This window comes from Trachurus japonicus, chromosome 1, assembly GCF_045865225.1.
Source record: "Trachurus japonicus isolate A0001 chromosome 1, Traja_1.0".
Classification (NCBI taxonomy): Eukaryota; Metazoa; Chordata; class Actinopteri; order Carangiformes; family Carangidae; genus Trachurus; species Trachurus japonicus.
The window spans coordinates 40,077,099-40,099,504 of NC_140907.1; the positions used below are offsets into that span (position 1 = coordinate 40,077,099).

Sequence of the window (22,406 nt, forward strand, 5' to 3'; positions counted from 1 at the left end):
TCACGGACATAAAATCGATTTTAATCAAAGCTTCGGTGGCCGGGGGGGTGCGCGATCGTAACATCTGACGGGGGGGGGGGTTTAATGTAACAATTGCCGATGAGAACCGGTGTCAAAAAGAGGAAGAAAAAAAAACAATCGATCACTTCATGATCAATTACCATGGCAACGAACAAAGCTTCGAAGCTTCGATTTTTTTGGGTCAGCCCTACTAATTTCTTATATAATAATAATAATAATAATGACAGTAGTCATTCATGTATAAATTACATATCTACATTCTATAAGTCCCTATATGCAAATATATTGCTAATGTTTATAATTTTTAATTTCATGAAGTGCTATAGGAAAAAAGTTAATATTATATCATTATTTTTGTGTTACAGTTATACACAGTTATTGTGTTACAGTTTACACTGTTATCTAGCTACAGGTGACAGCTTCAGGACCATTGCTGACAGCTTCCGCGTTGGAGTCTTCACTGTCTCCAAAATAGTGGAAGATGTGGTCAGCGCTATTTGGGACTGCCTGGTGGATGACTTCATGCCTGTGCCAACAACAGATGAGTGGAGGTCCATTGCTGGGAGGTTTGAGGAGCGGTGGAACTTCCCTCTCTGCTGCGGAGCAGTTGATGGCAAGCATGTGGTGCTGAAGGCCCCAGACAACTCGGGCTCTCAGTTCTATAACTATAAGGGAACTCACTCTATAGTTCTCTTGGCGGTTGTAGATGCTGAGTACTGGTTCCGGGTTGTTGATGTCGGAGGCTATGGGAGGAGTAGTGATGGCGGCATTCTGGCCAGCTCAGCCTTCGGTCAAGCACTGAGATCTGGAGCCCTCCATTTGCCTGCTGACCTGCCCCTACCAGGAGCTGAGGATTTCCCCTGTGAATCACAAGACCTGAAACACAAAGAATATAATAGTAATTAATTTATGAAATGATGATGGTTTACTTCTCTGTCCATCAGACGTTACAGGCATCTTGCTTATCGCAGCTTTGTAAGCTGGTGTTGGGGATACCTGGGTCGGCATGTGAGGGTGGTCATCCCGTCCTGTGTTGTGTGCCGGATACGCCAGGAGTTTCCCAGTCCATCTGGCCGCTATGTTGGCTTCCGCTGGCCGCCCCTCGACTGAATCGAGAGACATGTTTGGCGATGACCTCCTCCTTCAACGGTCTCTCAAACTGTGCACAGAGGTCCTCTGGGATGGGGACGTCTTTGAGTTCCTCTGTGTACTTGATCGGGTCCTCAAAAACCTCCTCAAACACCAGCATCATCAGGTCACTAACATATCCTGGAGAATGGTTACATATTACTGACACTTTTTTCCCCATTTTTTATTTATTACTATGTCTCCAAATGGTGGATGATGTGTCCTAGTTATTTTGTAATGTTACTGCAGTTGTGGCCTTTTACAATTCTGTAGGCTACATGGAAATTATTATTAAAGTTTTGTTTTGTACTCACTGAAAGTTGGCTTTGTTTTAACTGGCTTCGCTGTCGCTTGTCCCTTCTTATACTTCGGGAAGGTGACCTTGTATACAGCTTTGCCCTCCAAAGTTGTGGCTTGGTCCCGTTGTGCATTTTCATTGAAATGCATGGCAGCTAGGTACAGCCTAAAAAAAAAGATAAAGCCCATAGATCTATATAGTATAGTCTATAAAATAAGTCTGTAAAAAAACTACATAAGGCCAGTGTAGGATTGAAACAAAAGTCTACAGTAATATGAAATCCTAAAACAAGAGGCTTGACAGTTAGCAGATGCAATAAACTCTGATAATGCTATTCACCCCAAACATAATTATTATTATTATTATAATGTAAGATAATACAACATTCTTCGGGGCAAATCGTAAAATTACACTATGGAAAGACTCAAGTGAAGAAGTCTGATGGTCTTCACTCAGTTTTTCCACATCCCGGAGAACTCTTTTGTTGAACAATATTTTTTCAACTTTGTACAGGGGCAGTGTACCTGAAATGTCAGAAAGACACATTGAATTGGTGAAAGTACTCATTACAATTGTTCTGTAACAGAAACATCTATTTGGTTGGTATTGCACATTCTTAGTATTTACATCATGTTTATTAGAAGCAATTATGAAGTCCAAAATGCTTGATACATACATGGCTGAAACCACTTGCTGGGGTCTGTGGAGACTTTGTCAGCATGAAGACACTTGGGGTACAGTGGATCATCATGTGAGTGGACATCCTGAATGTGATTGATTATTGACTTCCACTTTGCTGCCTTCTCTGTTCCAGATTTTGAAGAAGTAGCAGTCCAGTACATGCGATTTTTAATTGCAGGCAGCCACCTCTGCAACACTGCACAGTCCTTGTTTCTTGCTAATGCCTGTAACTTTTTGGACAGGGCTGACAAGACAGAATTGTACAATTTATTTAAACATATGTGTAGCCGATGTCATATCTGGCCCTCTACGTTGTGTTTCTCACGGCCTGCCCTAGGTGGGGTTCGATCCCATGACCTCCCGCACCGGAGGCGACGATGCTAACCTCTTCGCCAAGAGGTTGACAACCACTTGGCGGGTTGGTTAGCACGTCTTTTATGGGTGGAGTGAGTGCACATCCGTTACACTCACCCCCGCTGAACTCACTCCACCCAGGGCATCCGGGTCACGGCACCACTGTAGCCTATGTCATATCTGGCCCTCTACGTTGTGTTTCTCACGGCCTGCCCTAGGTGGGGTTCGATCCCATGACCTCCCGCACCGGAGGCGACGATGCTAACCTCTTCGCCAAGAGGTTGACAACCACTTGGCAGGTTGGTTAGCACGTCTTTTATGGGTGGAGTGAGTGCACATCCGTTACATATGGACAACTTTGAATCAATGTTATGTGTTTCATGAAATATTAATATTATACAAAGGTTTCTAGTAATTACCTTTCTCAAGGTGCCAAACATCATAGTACTGGGTGACCCCACGCTCCCTCAGAAATTTCTGCACCTGTGGGTGGCGGTCAGTCACAATGTAATCAAATTTTACATTGTTTGTTTCCAGATGATCAAGGCCCCTTTTCAGCCCCTCTTTTTCCATATATACACTGCCACCGACCTCATTGCTCTGTTGATGCAACAATATTTATGCACTTGTTGACATTACAAAAAGGAAATGCACACAGATCTTGTTGACCCACGGTCCATGTAAATGAAAAATTACCTGTACAAGCTGGATGTCGATTATCTTGTTGCTGACCAGGTGCATCAGGGTGTAGCTGCCACATTTTGCAGAGTGTCATTTTGTGTATGAGAAAATTATAGATGAATAGAATGAATTTAAATAATACATTAGTTGTACAATTATGTCATCGCTGATTACCAAGGACAGTGCTAAAAAGTAAAGCAAGTCATTCAGTATAGAATGACTCCTCACCTGGTGAGTCTGCTCTCATATCTCCACCCACTGCGATACTGCTTTCCTTTTTCAGAGTCTGAAACAGAGTCTGCTGATCCTTCTTCCATTTGTGGATTATAGCGGGTTCAAGTAGATTCCGAGCATGCCTTCTGAAGGTGTCATATTTAAACATCTTGACATTCATGGCTTTGAAAATCTGGAAAACATATAAGATAAACATGTATAACTGTTTCAGTATAAGACAAACATATGTTTTTTATACAGGCTACAGTCGCTCCAATACCTTGTGCACCTGAATGAAGGATCCACCAGTAAAGTAAATAGCTGCAGATAGTTGGAGGTTTCCCACAGGAGTGTTTCCTTTCAATGGCTGGCTCTGCCATTTTCTGGTATATAGGCAGTTGAGGCAAAGCTGAGTAAAGGCCACATATGTCCCCAGTCTCCGTGGCTGCACCTGACAGTCCCACTGGCACACTGGACAGGTTTGTAGTAGATCCATCAGACAGCTCTCAAATACAATGTACAGTACTTTGTGTCATTGTAGGCTGTGGTTGACTCTATTCCAGTATCAGGAAATAAAGAATCCTCAATTATTTACATAAATATTGTTGAAAATGATGTGCTGTAGTGGCATCTTACCTAATTTCAGATGGCTCTGTAATAGAGTCACCGGGGTCGTATGTTGAGTCATGTGGAGTTTCTTCTTCCTCTTCCTCTTCCTCGTCCTCGTCCTCCTCCATCTCAAATTCAAGGTGTGGTCGCTTTTGTTGAAGTACGCCTCTGACTTCCCCGCGGTTGGTTTGATGCAAGGAAAGAATTAGTTGCACGAGAGATGTGTGTGTGATGTGTGTGTGTGTCTGTAACTGTAATCACATGAAGCTGGTTCTAGAGTCTGTGTGTGACTGACTTGACACATGTTATGAGCTGCATCCTGTGTCAGTCTGATTTAGCTGTGTCTGTGTTTATAAACATTTAAACGAGCGCCAGGTGGACGAGCTCTGGCCTGAGAATCACAGAGGTTACCACGGCGATAGGGGCCCCCGCAGGCTGAGGCAGACAGAAACGTGGAGAAAAAGAGCGATTTTATGCCTCTGCACCGGTCTCACATTTAGGCTTACTGTGACAAAACGGTAACTCCTATCAGAACAAAACACAGATCACATTGCTCTAAGGACTTCCTGAAAAATTTGGTACGATTTGGTGTTTCTACAGTAAATATTTTGGAGAGGATGGCAGTTTTAAAACATCAGTCCGTTCTGCTTCTCTCAGAAAATATTTGTATTGGAGTCAATGAGGAGCAGAGACAGACGTGGCCGCACTCAGAGGCTTATTCTGTAAATTCTGTAAGTCTCTCTGATATTTTGAGCACATGATATGAGAGATAACAAGTTTGTCTTACAAATTCTGAAAAAAAATATGTGTGTAGAGTGTAAATTGTGGCCGGGCTCAGTGTGGAAAGAGAAAAAATCTGGAGTTTTTCTGGCATCTCTCCCACTCTAACCGATGATGTCACGCACTCTGACACGAACATTCCGTGCAATACACAACCATTATAATCTCATAATTTCTCCAAAAATGATCATGGTCATTGATCAGGGATTGATCAAAAACTATATGACCTATCAAAACGTGGAGTAATACACCAATACACAAGACTTGTGTCTACTGTTTAAAGTTTAAATGGAGTCTCTAGGTGAAAGTATGCCTGAGCAGTAGACGTTTGTTAAACTCCAATGATTGGTCTTTTTCGCTCTTTTTTTTTCGCCCGTCCCATTGACTTCAATGCAAAAATTTTGCGCAGTCGTACACTGTTGAGAAAAGTAATAGCACACCGATCCCGATCAAGACACACGTTTTGATATATAGTTTGGCCTGCAACTCGAAGAGTTGCAGGACTAGTAGCGAATCGAAAGTCGGCCGGAAGTGGAAAAATAACTAGAAACAGCATTTCCTAACGGAACATGCGTGTGAATGCTGAAACCCAATGCTGAACCATGCTGAATTAGCAGAATAAATTGACAAAGACATGCGGAATGGCATACAAGAAACATGTCCATGGAAGGAATTGAACCCACAACTTCATGAGTGGTAACCTAACACACTAACCTTACGGCCACAGAGAACCTGAGTTACAACGAGCTTTATACTATGAGGAATCAAAGACTGTCCAATGACAGCTGAATAATTGGAATCAAAAGTTAAGCAATGATGTGAAATGACTGAGGCAGGAATCGAACCCATGACCTTATGATCATTAAGCCTTTACTCTGCCACTCGGCTACAGAGAGCACACTGCTTTCAAGTCTGTTGTCATTCATTGTAATGTGATGATGTGCTGCAAACTGGTATGAGTAATCAAGGAGATAACAAACACCTGTAACCAATTGAAGGCGGGGGAGGAGAGCAGAATTCAACATAACATAAGAAGAGTTCTTCCCTTGGATTCGAACCAGTGACCTTGGGGTTGGCAAGCGGCCACCCTACCCCCTACACTACAGTGGAGTTGTGCAAAAGAGGTTGAGACTTTGATGAATGTGAGATTTTTCAATGATGCTTAAAAAAAAGTAAGGAAAGTGCAGAAAATTAGCCACACCAAGCAAGAAGAGGACTTTTTTGTGACCTGTGACTATTTTTTGGTGAATTAAAATGAATTAAAAAGCACTTAACAGCAAGTTACAAAGTTGAGCTCCTTCTCCTGCTGCTGTGAAAAAAATGCATTGGGCTGAATGAGAGCAGAGAGCTCCCTGGCTGCATTTAAAAAATATTTTAAATTATTATCTAAGAATGGAAGAATGAAGAATGGAATGGAATTGTTTGTTTGTGTATGTGTCCATGTGTGACTGTGTGTGAGTGTCTGTGTGTGTCTGTCTGTGTGAGTGTGATGCCTGTTTGTGCGTGGACATCCTCTGTCAGTCTGGTTTATCATGTGTGTGTGGGGCTGTGTTTAAAAACATCTTAACGAGCGGCCAGGCTGCACCTGCACCTGTTCTATTTATAGACTTTGATAATGAGCTGGCCCCAACAGCTGGCCACTGCACTACACAGAGCAGAGCAGAGCAGAGAGATTTGAGCTCTGTGCAGCTTCCCAAAACAGCCCATAAAAAGAGAACCGTACCTCTTATCAGAATGTGGCCATGACTACTGGGAGAGGAGACCTTCCTGAGCACATTGATGTGCATTAAATGTTTGTAGGGCAAAAACTTTTCTCAGGGTCGCAAGGTAGAAAAGGGGGGCATTTCTGCTTTTCTAAAAAAATCAGCTCCTACTTTTATATTGAAGTGGATGAGCCACTGGAGCGGGTCTAGCTGCACAATTAGGCTCACTGAGACAATTCTGTAAGTCTGTCTGCTGTTTTGAGCACATTAAATGAGACACGACAAGTGTGGCTACAAACCGGTGAGGAAATCATGTGTCTAGAGTTTAATTTGTGGCCGTGCTGGCAATTTATCCAGAAAAAATCCTGAATGTTTTTTCGATCCCTCTCACTCTAACGATGATGTCACTCACTCTGACCCAACCCCATACACACTCATTGAAAAGTGTGAAATTTGTCAGAAATCCTCATGTGCTTTTAAAGGATTTATCTCAAAAACGGTACAAGCTATGAAAAAGTTGTACATACAGGATGAATACATTAGAAGTTTGTCTACAGCTCAGAATTTGAATGAAGTCTCTAGCTGAAAGTATGTGGACGCTTTAAAGGCTGAAAGAAGTAAGAAGATTTGAAGAGTTTCAAGACTGTTCCAATGCATTCTCTATGGGGAAAAAAAAATCAGAAATAGTTGAATATTGCAAAAAGTATGAATAGTTGAAAAGAGAAAAGACATAGCACACCTGTCCCGAAAAGGCTGAACATTTTGATGTTTGAATTGTTGAAATAGCACAAAGTATGAAGGACTAGTTACATGACGAAGAAAGGCAGAAAATGGCCGAACCGAATAACAATAGTGTGAATGCTTCCAGCATTCACACTAACTAGAAAAAGCATTTCCAAGAATGGAAATGGTGTGACTGCTGAAAGCAGCTGAACGCTGTTGCAGAATTAGCAAATAGTGCTAGCAGTGATCACCATACAAATGTTTGACCGAGGCAGGAATCGAACCCACAACCTCACAGTTAGGAGACTTTGACTCTGCCTCTAGGCCACAGTGCACACACAGTTGCAGAGACTGTTGTCTGTTAATGATCTGCACACTGTCAACATCAAGAAAGCTTGAGAGTCAAGCTTGAATGACTTAGAATGAAAATTTCTGTGAATTTCAGGCTGAGAGCAGCAGTTTCAACATGAAGCAAGTTATCAGAAGTCAACAGAGGACGACTGGGAAAATAATTCACTATAATTGTTGTTGAGGCAAGATTTGAACCAGCAACCTTCAGGTCTCCAGACCAGCAAGCTAACCACTAGGCTACAGACAGAGACAGTATGTGAGGCGTAAAGAAAACCTTTGATAAGAGGATCACTGGCTTCTAGTAAGGAATCGAACCCATGACCTCATGATCAATAAACCTTTACTCTGCCACTTCGCCACAGAGAGCACAGACATAAGCATGTTGCCATTGTAATGTGATGATGTGCTGCAAACGGTGGCAGAAGCAATTAATGCGTGTCTTAACGAACACCTGTAACCAATTGAGGGTGGGGGAGGGGAGCAGAATTCAACATCACATAACAAGATTGCTCAGCCTGGATTCGAACTAGTGAATGAATTGAATGAATTTATATTTATTTACGTGTCGTACACCAATCAAGGCGCCCAGCCCATAAAGGCTTACAAGACACATTATCATCATATTTAGACACCAAACAAAATAATCAGAGCACAAACAAAACCAAACAAAAACAAAAACAGAAACCTCATGGATTTCACATAAATAATTCACCTCTTCTTTTTGACCAGGCATTTTTTATGAAAGTAGCTATAGTAAAGACTTCCTTTCTGAAGAACCATTCCAACTTTACCTCATCATCAGCCCAAAACAACTCAGGTTTCACATTTTGCATTTTCTGAAACAAAAACTGCCTGGCTTCGTCATATAACGGACAATGAAACACAAAATGCAGTTCATCCTCAATTACATTTAAATTACACAATGTGCATAGTCTTTCATCCTCAGGTACTGAGTTAAACCGACCTACTTCTATTGCCAGAGGGAGAATCCCAGCCCTCAACTGGGCACATAAAGATCTCTTGGATCTATCCAATGGCAAAGTCACATAGGGTTCTGCACAATATACATTTTTCAATTGGCAATAGGTTCTGAGCTTTGGTTTAAACCAGATATCATTAGCCCATTTTTCTTTATACTCAAGAAATAACTTATGTTTCACAAAATTAATGTTACAACGCAAACCATTAGTGAAAATATGTTGTTGATCAGCCTCGCTAAAAATAGCTTTCATTTCACGATACCAAGGATAGTTATGTGTTTTATCCCAGTTAAAGACTTTTTTGGCTATTCTATCCTCTGGCATAGAAGACAAGCGATTCCAAAGCCTAAGCATTTCCCCTTTCTGTTTAATCAAACAGGGTTCCCAGCCCATGTCACCCTGGAGAGCCAGAGCAGGAGTAAATTTATGCACACCTAGAAAACAACGAATAGCTCGACTTTGAATAGCATTCACCCTGGATGATTCTTTACTTCCCCATATTCCTGCTGCATATAGAAGAATCGGAGACACACAGGCATTATAGAGCTTTGAGAAGGTAGCATACCCTAGGTTTTTACACTTCTTCATTTTACTTATAATAGAGCCTAATGCTCTACCTGCTGTATCAGTAAGTGTATTAATACCTTCTTCAAACTTAAAATATTCATCCAGGTTGAAGCCAAGATATCTGTAAACACTGGTATAACATATTTTCTTAACTCCCACATTAAAATTAAAAGAACTTCTGTTTACTCCATGTTTTCTGAAATGTATAACTTGAGTTTTACCTTGATTAACTGACATTCTCCACTTCCAGCACCAATTATTAACAATATCTAACAGGGACTGCAATTCCTCCTCCCTCTCTGCCAGGATAACAATATCATCTGCATACAAAAGTAAATTTAGTTTCATATCCCCAATTTGCACCCCTGTGTCTTCATTCTTAATTTGCTGGGCTAAATCATTTATAAACAAGGAGAAGAGGGTAGGAGAGAGAACATCTCCCTGCTTGACTCCCACTGGAGTAGAGAACCATCCTGTCCTCATATCATTCAACTGCACACATGCAACTGGATTTTTATATAAAACTTTAACAGCTTGGTAAAATAAGCCATCTACACCTGCTGAAATAAGTTTATATTCCAGCAAATCTCTATGAACACAATCGAAAGCTTTCTGGAAATCAATAAAACAAACAAAAGTAGACTTCCCTTCAGAAATTCTGGCTCTAATAACAGTACTCAGAGTGTAAATATGATCTAGACAGGATCTATGTTTTCTAAAGCCATTCTGCTCCTCCACTAAAATATTTTCAGTCTCTAGATATTGAGACAGCCTGGCGTTTAGAATATTAGAAAATAATTTGTAAACTGTACTCAAAAGGCTAATTCCTCTATAGTTGAGAGGGACCCTAGGGTCATTTTTGGTTGATTTTGGGATTGGTTTGATGAGTGATTTGTACCATTCAGAGGGAACTATACCTGATTTAAAACAGACTTGCAGAAGATGAGTAAGGAACTGTAACAGTTTTGGTGATTTCAGTACTTCGTTGGAGAGAGACTCAATGCCAGGAGCTTTTCTCAGTTTAGCGCACTCAACAGCTTTACAAACCTCCTCAGATGTAATGCCAGAATTTAGTAACTGATTGGGCTTATAATTTGCTAGCTCAAACTTCTTTTCCCCGGACTTTTTTTCCCCACGAATAAATTCCAAGAAAGTATCATCAAAATCACCCATGTTATTTTTGCCAGAAAATAGAACAGTAAACTCCTTCTCCCATTTATTAAGCACTAAATCAGCTTTATGTTCAAGATCACCATTTTCCAGCAAAATTTCCATTGGAATTTTTAAATCTTTCCCAGGGCCCAGTTTATTAATTTCTCTCCAGAAAAGCTGAGGATTTTTAATTTGCAAATGCTCTAAATTGAGAGCTAAGCCGCGATCAAATCTTCGTTTATAGAATCGTAGCTTTTTATCGAAAAGCTCCTGGCAATGTTTAAATTCCCTTTTAAGAGCTTCTTTCTGCAAATGACTTTTATTTTTAAGGAATCTCCTCTTGGCAACTTTTAAATTTTTCCATAATTTATCTAATTCACCATTCCAAAAAGGCTTGTTTTTCTTACATACATTTTTCTTCTTCTCACCAGTATTCCCCATGCAAGAGTTTTTCACACATTTATCCATCTCTTCATACAACAAATCACAAAATTGTCCATATAATCTGTCAATATTATCCTGGGTTTTCTGACAAAATAAAAGGTCATCTATTAGCTGTTTCAAAGCCAGACAACACAGATCAGAGGACAAAAATGTTGAAGGAAAATTCCTGGGTCTTTTACATAGAGCCACCTCCAAATGAGGGGTAGACTTGTCAAAATCATAGCTGAAATTAGCCAAAAATTTTAAATAAAGCAGAGAGTGATCTGGTAATCTACATTTATCACCCAACAGACCCATACAGTCAGGCCCCACATTTTCAGCAAGTTCATGAGAAGGCAACACCTCAAAATCGACACATGTATTAAAACAGTCATGAGTTGTTATAATATAGTCCACAACTGCCTTCCCCTTCGTTGAGACAGAGGTGAAATTGTCCTTTGCAGGAGACAGTCTGCCATTTAAGACACAACATTTAGAGTCTTTCAGAAACTCAAGCAAACTTTCCCCATGATTATTAAACCCCATATCTAATACTGTCCTTGATACGATGCCATCTATGTCTGTGATACAGTCCTCCTTATCAGAAATACGACCATTCAAATCACCACACACATAAACCGCATCATAGTTTATAGAGTACAGCTGCGCCAACAGGTGACTGAAAAAACCCACAGAGTCCCTCCCTCTCGTCGATCCCTCTGGAGGCAAATAACATGAAAAAATAACAAAAACATACTCTGTGAAACGATGAACAAAACGCAATCCAATCATGCCATCAATGGTTTTGTCCACAATGTCCACTTTATAGTCTTCAAAAACAGTGTTTTTAACAAAGATCCCAACTCCCCCAGAAGCTCTCGGGGCTCTAATATGAGTGTTCCTATTATGGCCAAACCAGGTATAGCCCTCTAGACAAATAACGGGGCATGATAAGTGTGTTTCATTAAGGGAGATAAAGTCGGGGTCTTTTGATTTCAGTATCAGGGTTCTCAAATCACAATTAGCTGCTGTCCATCCGTTAATATTCCAGTGGACAAGAGAAAAAGCCCTACTTACAGACTGGGACGGGGTTCCTCATTTATTCTTTGAGTGATCAACAGGTGAGCGTTTCACCAACCTGCCGTTACCGGTTATGTAGAAATCCTTCCCCACTGTCGGTAACTCACGGAGCAGAGTGCGGAAATTCAGCTCAATGAGACGATCCGCGTGTGACTTTGCTGATCTTATGTAGATCCTTTCAAAGCTCCGGTTCTCCCGCAGTAGATGTTTCAACCGCAGCACCGCAACCTTCTCCTCCACTGTGCGGAGCTCCACCTTGATGATCCCGGGTCTCGGACCACGCTGCCTCAGACGCTCCACTGCAACCAGCTCCGGCATCGGGTCACACCGCAGGCCCGTGGCGAGCAGCTCTCTTACTTTCTCCGTCGCTTCCTCATTGTTATCAGCTGACAATCCCGTAATGATAATGGAGACGTCAGGATCAAACGTGGGCTTCTTAGATGTTTTGTCTTTCTCAATCTTTTGTTCAATCGCATCCATTCTTGCGCTCAGTATTCCCACTTCCACGTCCAGACTTTCTCTAATATCCTTTGTAATTTTCTCCATCTGTTTTTTCATTGATTCCATGTTGTCATCCGCCAGCTTCCTCATTGTGTCACGCAAAGTGTCCACTTTTTTATTCAGCTGTGTTTCAAGCGCTGTTTGCATTGTAGCCATCCCCTCGTGAACAGCTTGGAACTCATCTTGTAAATTAATATCAGAGTTCTGTTTAGACCTAAGTGCCGTCGCCATAGTCTCAGATTTGGTTTACCGGTCTACGGCCAGCCCAGACTTTTCAACACGTTCTCAGCTACAAAACGTCCTTAGTAGTAAATATTTGCTTTTACCATTTGTGTTTTTCTGATGTCTTTTTAAGGGTTTTGTAGAGTTTTTGTCTGATTTCTGCTCGATGCTCTGTTAAGCGTGTTCTCTGGCGTCTGACGTCACCGCTGGGTTGGCAAGCGGCCACTTTACCAACTGGACTACAGACAGAGTTGTGGAGAACTCTCAGCATTGGGCTGAATGAGAGCAGAGAGCTCCCTGGCTGCATTTAAAAAATATTTTAAATTATTATCTAAGTCTCTTTGCATTTTTGACCAGAATTTTAGCCAGAAGACAAGTGTGGCTACAAAGCTGGAGAAAATAATTTGTCTAGAGTTTAATTTGCAGAAAAAGTTAAATATTTTAAAAAGTATAAATAGTTAAAAAGAGAAAAGTAATGCCGATAAAGTTCAAAAAAAGCTGCACGTTTTGATATATGAATTGTTGAAATAGCACAAAGTATGAAGGACTAGAAGAAGACCGTAAAAAGGCGGAAGAAAATGGCCGAACAGAAGAACAAAAAACATTTCCAAGAATGGAAATGGTGTGAATGCTGAAAGCAATGCTGAATGAGCTGAAGAAATTGTTGAAACAATGCTGAATGAGCTGAAGAAAGAAAGAAAGAAAGAAGAAAAGGACAGAAGGAAAGAAAGAAAATGGGAAGGGTAGATGGAGAAAGAAAGAAAGAAAGAAAGAACAGAAAGAAAGAAGACACAGAGAGAAGGGTAGATAGAGAAAGAAAAAGGTAAGAAAAACAGAATAATAGAACATAAAGAGAATAGAGAATGAATGGAAGAGACAGAGGGGTAGTAAGAAAGAAGGAAAGAAATTGGGGTGGATAAATGAAAGAGAGAGATTTACAGAGAGCAGTAGAAAATAAGAAAGAAATGGGGTAGAAACATAGAAAGAGAAAAGGAGTAGAAAGAAAAACAGAAAGAAACAAAGAAGTAAAAAGAAATGGGGTGAAAGAAAGAAAGAAGAAAAAGAGAGAGGGGGATGATAGATAGAAAGAAGTAGATGGATGGATGGATAGGGAGGGAAAGATAGAAAGAAGTTATGTAAAATACAAATGAAGGAGTAAAAGAAAGAAAGAAAAAGAGAAAAAAAGAGACAAAGGGTTGATAGATAGATAGATAGATAGATAGATAGATAGATAGATAGATAGATAGATAGATAGATAGATAGATAGATAGATAGATAGATAGATAGATAGATAGATAGATAGATAGATAGGACACATGTTAAAAGCTGCGTCCTATGTCCCAGGCTCCACCTGTAATTGTACTACTATTAATAGAGTTGGAAAGACTAAACGTCTGAACTTAAATTCATGAGAAAAATATAAATTGTTGGAGATGTTTACATCAAAAGTATAAAATAATTGAGAGGCTGGTGAATTTGAGCTGAAAACCTGTGCGTGTGTGTGTGTGTGTGTGTGTGTGTGTGTGTGTGTGTGTGTGTCTGGGTGTGTGAGTCTGACGGTCTCTCTAGGTGTGTTTCCATTACCCCTTGAAATGCGCAAAACCTAAATATCGAAATTAAAAACTGGTAATGGAAACACCTACATTTCAAAAAAACTCTCAAATATCGCAAAAAAGTTTTTACGCTCTCATGAGGTGGTTTTTGAGACGTATCGATACAAATGTGTATCGCAAAAGTGTAATGGAAACACTTTTTTCGCTTTTCTACACATCACCGGCCTCACCGGAGTTGTGTGTGTCCACGCTGTGTTGGTTTATGTAACTTGAGGGGACGAATGGACCACATAATTGTCATGCATTGCTGACCTGGGCATTGTTTCTCATTAAATTAGAAAAACCTTTCCTATCATTCCCCTTTTCCGTGCATGGTTGAAGGAAATTTGGCTCGCATCCACACTCCCACTCCCTCCTGCGCCGACATGTCCCCTTAAGTCACATAAACCAGTACGGGTGTGTGGACACAACCACCTATGTTGTCAGCGCGACAGCGCCTCAGCACCGCTGGTGTTTAAAAGGCTCCGTTCTTTCTGCAGTCAGGTTAAAGCACACATCCGCCGTGTTGGTAAACAAATAGTCCCTATATATCAACGGAGGCAACCGTGCTTGATCAGCTTGGGTTGGAGGTGGTGTGAGTGCGGGCCAGCGGGGGACAGGGGAGGGGGCATTCGGGCTTCAGCGCGGTACGGAACAACTGGCCCTAGTGTGAGTGCGCCCTTATTTGTGGCCGCTGCCAGCGCCACATGGGCTTTGCCTTTCCGTAATCAAGCGCTGTTTTTGTCTTTGTTAAAAACAGTAACAGCAACAGCTGTAGGCAGCTGAGATCGCTGTGCCGTCACCACAGAAACGCAAGACGCATTACGGCTCATTCGCAAAACACCTTTCAATGGAAACACCCGCAAATAGCAATTGCACTTTTTCGAAGTTTCAGAAATATCGCTTTTATTTTGCGAAAATCTGTAATGGAAACGCAGCTTCTGTCTGCGTGTACATGTGCAGAAAGCCACAGAACTCCTCTCTCCCTAATGATCTGATTGATTGGCAGCCTGCCCTCAGAAGTTACCATGGCGACTCAACTAACTGCTTACATTTTACTGTGTGGAACAGTGTTTGTGTGTTTGTCTGTTTGTGTATGTGTGCATGTGTGACTGTGTGTGAGTGTCTGTGTGTGTCTGTCTGTGTGAGTGTGATGCCTGTGTTTGTGCGTGGACATCCTCTGTCAGTCTGGTTTATCATGTGTGTGTGTGGGCCTGTGTTTAAAAACATCTTAACGAGCGGCCAGGCTGCACCTGCACTGTTCTATTTATAGACTTTGATAACGAGCTGGCCGCTACAGCTGGAACAACTGCACACAGAGCAGAGCAGAGCAGAGCAGAGAGATTTGAGCTCTGTGCAGCTTCTGAAAACAGCCCATAAAAAGAGAACCGTACCTCTTATCAGAATGTGGCCATGACTACTGGGGCAAGGAGACCTTCCTGAGCACATTGATGTGCATTAAATGTTTGTAGGGCAAAAACTTTTCTCAGGGTCGCAAGGTAGAAAAGGGGGGCATTTCTGTTTTTCTAAAAAAAATCAGCTCCTACTTTTATATTGAAGTGGATGAGCCACTGGAGCGGGTCTAGCTGCACAATTAGGCTCATTGAGACAATTCTGTAAGTCTGTCTGCTGTTTTGAGCACATTAAATGAGACACGACAAGTGTGGCTACAAACCAGTGAGGAAATCATGTGTCTAGAGTTTAATTTGTGGCCGTGCTGGCAATTTATCCAGAAAAAATCCTGAATGTTTTTTCGATCCCTCTCACTCTAGCGATGATGTCACTCACTGTAAGCCCTGCTCGTTAGACGCAACACACACCCATTATAAAGCTGGATTTTGTCAAAAAACTTAATGATTTTAAAGCGGCCAAATATCAGAAACTGTTGAAGATATCAATAAGATGAGTCATAGAGGAATACTTAAAAAGTTTGTCTACAGCTCAGAATTTGAATGAAGTCTCTAGCTGAAAGTATGTGGACGCTTTAAAGGCTGAAAGAAGTAAGAAGATTTGAAGAGTTTCAAGACTGTTCCAATGCATTCTCTATGGGGAAAAAAAAATCAGAAATAGTTGAATATTGCAAAAAGTATGAATAGTTGAAAAGAGAAAAGACATAGCACACCTGTCCCGAAAAGGCTGAACATTTTGATATTTGAATTGTTGAAATAGCACAAAGTATGAAGGACTAATTAAATGCCGAAGAAAGGCAGAAAATGGCCGAACCGAATAACAAGCTTCCAGCATTCACACTAACTAGAAAAAGCATTTCCAAGAATGGAAATGGTGTGAATGCTGAAAGCAGCTGAACGCTGTTGCAGAATTAGCAAATAGTGCAAGCAGTGATCACCATACAAATGTTTGACCGAGGTAGGAATCAAACCCACAACCTCATGGTCAGTAGACTTTCACTCTGCCTCTAGCGCCACAGTGTACACACAGTTGCAAAGACTGTTGTCTGTTGATGAGCTGCACTCTGTCTCACTCTGAAGTTAACAAGCCCAAAGCTGCACCTGTTGGAAACACACTGTGTCAACACCAAGAAAGCTTGAGAGTCAAGCTTGAATGACTTACAATGAAAATTTCTGTGAATTTCAGGCTGAGAGCAAGTTATCAGAAGTCAACAGAGGACAACTGGGAAAATATTTCACTATAATTGTTGTTGAGGCAAGATTTGAACTAGCAACATTCAGGTCTTCAGCCCAGCAAGCTAACCACTAGGCTACAGACAGAGACAGTATGTGAGGGGCAAAGAAAACCTTTAATAAGAGGATCACTGGCTTCTGCTTTAAAAAAAAAAGTAAGGAAAGTTACTACAGAGAGCACACACATAAGCATGTTGTCATTGATTGTAATGTGATGATGTGCTGCAAACTGTGGCATTAGCAATTAATGCGTCTCTTAACGACCACCTGTAACCAATTGAGGGTGATGGAGGGGAGCAGAATTCAACATAACATAACAAGATTGCTCAACCTGGATATGAACCAGTGACCTTGGGGTTGGCAAGCAGCCACCCTAACCACTACACTAGAGTTGAGTTGTGGAGAAGAGAGGTTGAGACTTTGATGAATGTGAGATTTTTCAATGATGCTTAAAATAAAAAGAAGTGTGGTGTAACACAGGTGATACCCTCAATAAAAAAACACTTACACCGCAGAGTTGAAGCTGAATTTGGTCCATCTTTACATATCACACCAAATGACACAGGAAAGCTGTTGGTATATCCTGACAATTTGAAAATGGATGAACTTGTAAAAGTTTTCCATGAACTTAAAGAGGAACAGAAGTTGTTCAAATCAAATACTGGCAGTGATGTGATATCACAAGTGGCACTGAAGATCAGAAATCATATCCAGAAACAGGATATTACTCAGGCATGGCCACCACATGTGTCAGATCTGGAAAGATGAACAGCATTCCTCTGTGTCTAGTAGAGTTTCTCCAGACACTCCTAACAGGTAAAACCACAGGAAGTGATAACCCATCGCAGAGAGTGCAAAGGCTCACTGCATCCTTTGGTCAAGATTTAGTTTATGCTGTTACCTCTGGCAAAGTTAAGCCTGCAAAACACATTTTATTGCCCTTTGCTATCAAATCTCTTACTGGAAATGTGGTGAATGTGGTACAGATGCTAAACCGATCGGCCATATAGTGTATCATATTCTCAGGTAGAAGAAATAGACACGGCCCTCTGTCTTCAGAAGCAAGCAGTAAAGATACCATCCCATTACCACAAAACATCAGGCCCGGTCTGTTCACAACATTGGCATGGGACAATATAGACAGACTGGAGGAAACAATCAGTGGCAAGGGGACATCACACAGAGTGAATGGAATCGCTGTGCAAGCAAAGCCTATCACTGACCATTCTGCTGAGATCAGATCTTTGCCTTGTATCCCAAAAACCAAGATGAGAAGCATTGGAGCAGTTGAGATGATGCTTCCTATTTACAACGCAGGAGAGCGTGCCAACCCTCCTCTTGTACAGACAATTGATAATGATCACACCACATGTCTAAAGGATGCAGCAGACAAAAACCACATGTGGCTGATGGCTCGTCTTTCCAACAAAGATATATGTAGCTGGACTGGGTTCAACATCCTCACCCACAGTGAAACATGTGTACAAGAAGATAATATAGGCTATTTGCCTACAATCAATGCTCCTGCTACACAGCTATCAACAGTAAATGAGATACTTCTCCAGTCACTAAACATCATGAAATCTCTGCAGCTTAACAACATAATTGTTGTCTTTGACCAGGCATTGTATGCCAAAGCTGTTGAAATTACTTGGAAAAACCAGGAGCTACTCAAGGACATCATCCTTAGAATGGGAGTCTTCCATACCACCTGTGCCTTCATGGCAACAATTGACCCTTTGTTGGCCTTCTGATTGGTCGGCTGTTCCACCAATCAGAGCGCTTCTCCCCATGTCACGTGTTGCGCAACATTCTAAGGTTGGACAACTCTGGCATGAACCCCTATGGAGACAGCTAGGAAGACAACATTTTTTCCGGCGAAAACGAATTTCCAGTTTTCAATATGGTTAAAAGGTGTGCCTGGGGAACTTGTAATAGCGACTCGCGATATCCCGAACGTATTCCCGGGGTCATTTTTATCCCATTCCCCAAACCCAAGGGAAATTATGAGAAATGTCTCGTATGGATACGGCTCTGTGGGAGACCGCACTGGCAGTTTAACCCATCCTCCATCACCAAACATACTTACCTATGCTCGAAGGTAAGAGAAACAATAACGTCTATTTTAATATATTATTGGGTGATGTGATCCGACAGCTCGATTGTTGTTACTTTAACCTGTATTACGTTTGCTACGTTAATGTAGCTAGCGAGCTAACGTTAGCTCGCTAGCTAGCTGGAGGATATTGTTGAGGTTGTTATTTTTTTTAATCATGTCAGCACGCTAACGTTAGTGATGGTGTTAAACTTGTAAATACTGTCTACTAATGTTAACATCGTGCAACGCCTTACGTGTAGTTTTTTTTTTTTTTTGCTAGCTTGCTAATGCGAACCGAGTCTTGAGAAGGGCTAGCTAGCTAACCTTACTCGGCCCTATAGACATTGTTGAGGTTGTTATTTTTTTTAATCATGTCAGCACGCTAACGTTAGTGATGGTGTTAAACTTGTAACTGTCTACTAATGTTAACATCGTGCAACGCCTTACGTGTATTTTTTTTTTTTTTTTTTGCTAGCTTGCTAATGCGAACCGAGTCTTGAGAAGGGCTAGCTAGCTAACTTTACTCGGCCCTATAGACAAACGTAAGCCTAGCAAGCCAGACAGAAATCTAACACACTTTATTGGTCTCACTTTTTTTTCTCCAAAACAAGCACTTTGTTGATGGTGCACCAAGTGACCGGTATCCGAATCCAGTTGATGCGGCAGGAAGAGCTGCTAATGTAAAACCCTGCAGACCTGATCGAAAAAGGTATGTTAAGTTGGCTAACGTTAAGGTGTGTGTGTGTGTGTGTGTGTGTGTGTGTGTGTGTGTGTGTGTGTGTGTGTGATCAGAAGATTATGCAGTGAGGATGCAGCCTACTTATTTTACCACGGACGCAAAAATCAAGGAGACAGTATTAACGCATTTTAAACGTACCTTGACTACAGCTGTATTAAAGCAGATATCAGTGGCACGGCCGTTTCGGCTAATGCTGTGTTCAAGGCAGGCTTTTGAAACCGTAAGTTACAGCTTCAAGTCACAACTACGACTTGGTAGCGTTCCAGGTAACCCGTAGCTCGTGTTTTTACCGTCCTGTTGTCTGTGAAAGTTCCCTATAACGGCCACTCGTAACTTCCGACCCGTGAACTCGTACCAGATCGAACTGGTATGACTTCACAGGAAGGAAAAACACAAAGTACAAGTTTCCTTGAACGCACCATGAGTTAGCAGCCCCCGCCCTTGTCAGGCATCAATTGGTCCTCGTGCTACGTCACCACATTCACGCGCATCCCTTGGCTGCACACACAGCCCTTCATGCCGTTCTCTCCCCTCATTGGATAACACTTGTATCCCACAAGGAAAATTTTCTCCTCGGGTTACAGCCAAGGGGGCAGTTGTCGGTCTGAGAAGTGAAGCTCACTTCCGCGTTCAAAAAACTGCAATCCCCTGGGCTGTCGCTGGGGGCTGGCTCCAGAAGGGAGCAACTCCAATTGAGCCCCATGTTAAAATAGCCGATTTTACAGCTTAAAAAAACATATTTACAGCCTGGTACATTTCATTTTTTTGGTCTCAATCGATAGTTTCTACCCCCGCACACACTCTGAGGGGGGTGAATTTTTTTAAAACTCTACCGTTTTACTATTATTAGGTTTAAAGTTCTGGCCAATCAGGGCGCAGAACCGTTGAGTGACAGGTCCGGAGACCGCTGCTTCGAGGCCAGTGGGCGGGCCCTCGGCCGGCCAACGGCCGCACCGCTCCAAATATGGCAAGTAGAATCCAACATGGCGCAGCTCAAACCCCCGTAGTAGCGGCACAAAACAGACTCCCCCAAACCAATGGGTGACGTCACGGGTGCTACGTCCATTCTTTTTACAGTCTATGGTTACAGCAGAGCAGAGTGACGGAGAGACTCGTGTTTAGGCTGAAATACTTCATGTAAGTGATTGCTGACGGAAAATAGGACTATTTAGGACTTATATTAACAAAAACATTCCACTGATATCTGCTTTAACTTCTGCCATTAGACACAGTTTACACTTTCTTTTCTCGTTTTCTTTTTTTCTTTTTAGACGCAGGTTGGAGAACCCCGGACCGACCAGCGCTCCACTGGAGAACCCCGGACCGACCAGCACCCAACTGGAGAGCCCCGGACCGACCAGCACCCAACTGGAGAGCCCCGGACCGACCAGCGCTCCACTGGAGAGCCCCGGACCGACCAGCGCTCCACTGGAGAGCCCCGGACCGACCAGCTCCCAACTGGAGAGCCCCGGACCGACCAGCTCCCAACTGGAGAGCCCCGGACCGACCAGCTCCCAACTGGAGAGCCCCGGACCGACCAGCGCTCCACTGGAGAGCCCCGGACCGACCAGCGCTCCACTGGAGAACCCCGGACCGACCAGCACCCAACTGGAGAACCCCGGACCGACCAGCACCCAACTGGAGAACCCCGGACCGACCAGCGCCCAACTGGAGAGCCCCGGACCGACCAGCGCTCCACTGGAGAGCCCCGGACCGACCAGCACCCAACTGGAGAGCCCCGGACCGACCAGCACTCCACTGGACAACCCCCCTATGACAGAGAATAGAGAGAGCAGTTGTAAGGTATGACTGAGCAACATTTATTGTGTTGTGAACCACATAACTCTTCCCAAAGGTTTATTTTTCTTCTTTCAGATATAGTTGTTGTAAGATAATTGTAAGATAAATATACAAATATATACACATCACATTAGATTAAATACAACACACACAGCCACCACTTCTCTGATTAGAAAACAGCAAGGGGCACAGTAAATTCAAATAAATATATTCCTTAACATTAAATCATTAACTAAAATTCCCGGCAGTTACGCTCGATATGGACTGCCATGACAATATTTTACATCACACTTAGCTTTGACAACTCAAAATTTAGAACACTTTGGAGAAAATACAGAAATAAATAATTGAGTATTAAAATATGATTTTTTTTAGTTTTTTTTGTCTATATTGCAGAGGCCTTACTCAGGAGAGACCAGCAGTGTGAGAACTGAGAACACTGGTACTACAGGTAGTTCATTTGGTATTGTACTTCTGATGAAATGCATGTAGAGTGTTGAGCATGTGGCTAATGAACTCATGGTCCTTGTAAACCCGCTCTACGAATAGGTCCCTCTTTGTGTATAGAACAAAGTCGCAGAATTCAAGGCCACTTAGTACAATCTGCCCTTGTATCTGAGAATAGCAGTTGTGGTGTTTTGAAACTTTCAGTCCACCCTCCTGTTTGACCACATAAAAAAATTTTATAGCCAGTGCTGCTTCCTCCACCATCATATCTCTGGCTCCATATGGACATTTGATTTCAACTAGCCCTATATCACTGCTCTCAGTGTTGCACACAATGCCATCAGGTGAGGCACCAAGGAATGGCAGGCTAGGCTGAAGGAGGAGACCGCAGTTGTGGATATGCCGTTTAGGGTACCTCTCAAGGTACTTGGCTTTTGCCACAGCCTCGTTGGTAGAACCATACCTGGTTGATTTCGATGTAAATGGCCTGGGGCTGTACACAGACTCCACAAACTTCTCCGAAATTGTTTTTCTCTTCATTATTTCACCAAACCGTGATGATGTTATTCTTCCCTTCCTCTCCTGGTGCCATTTCTTGCTGTAGTTTTGTGCTGCAGTTTC

The 22,406-nt window shown here is 42.2% G+C and overlaps 1 protein-coding gene and 1 long non-coding RNA gene across 2 annotated transcripts; one reads left to right on the forward strand and one right to left on the reverse strand.

Moving 5' to 3' along the window:
- Window positions 1-1,039: 1,039 nt before the first annotated feature.
- On the reverse strand, window positions 1,040-4,113 carry LOC146992611 (uncharacterized). Its single transcript, XM_085791067.1, has 6 exons — window positions 4,044-4,113; window positions 3,657-3,901; window positions 3,392-3,569; window positions 3,179-3,255; window positions 2,902-3,082; window positions 1,040-1,290 (listed from the first exon to the last, which is right to left on the reverse strand). Exons 1-6 carry the CDS (start codon window positions 4,111-4,113, stop codon window positions 1,040-1,042), a joined length of 1,002 nt encoding a protein of 333 aa, XP_085647193.1.
- A 14,528-nt stretch (window positions 4,114-18,641) lies between these two features.
- Window positions 18,642-20,930, forward strand: LOC146992612 (uncharacterized). The gene is made up of 3 exons (XR_015036649.1): window positions 18,642-18,802; window positions 19,411-19,508; window positions 20,810-20,930. It is a non-coding gene; the product is annotated as an uncharacterized LOC146992612 (long non-coding RNA).
- Window positions 20,931-22,406: the final 1,476 nt, after the last annotated feature.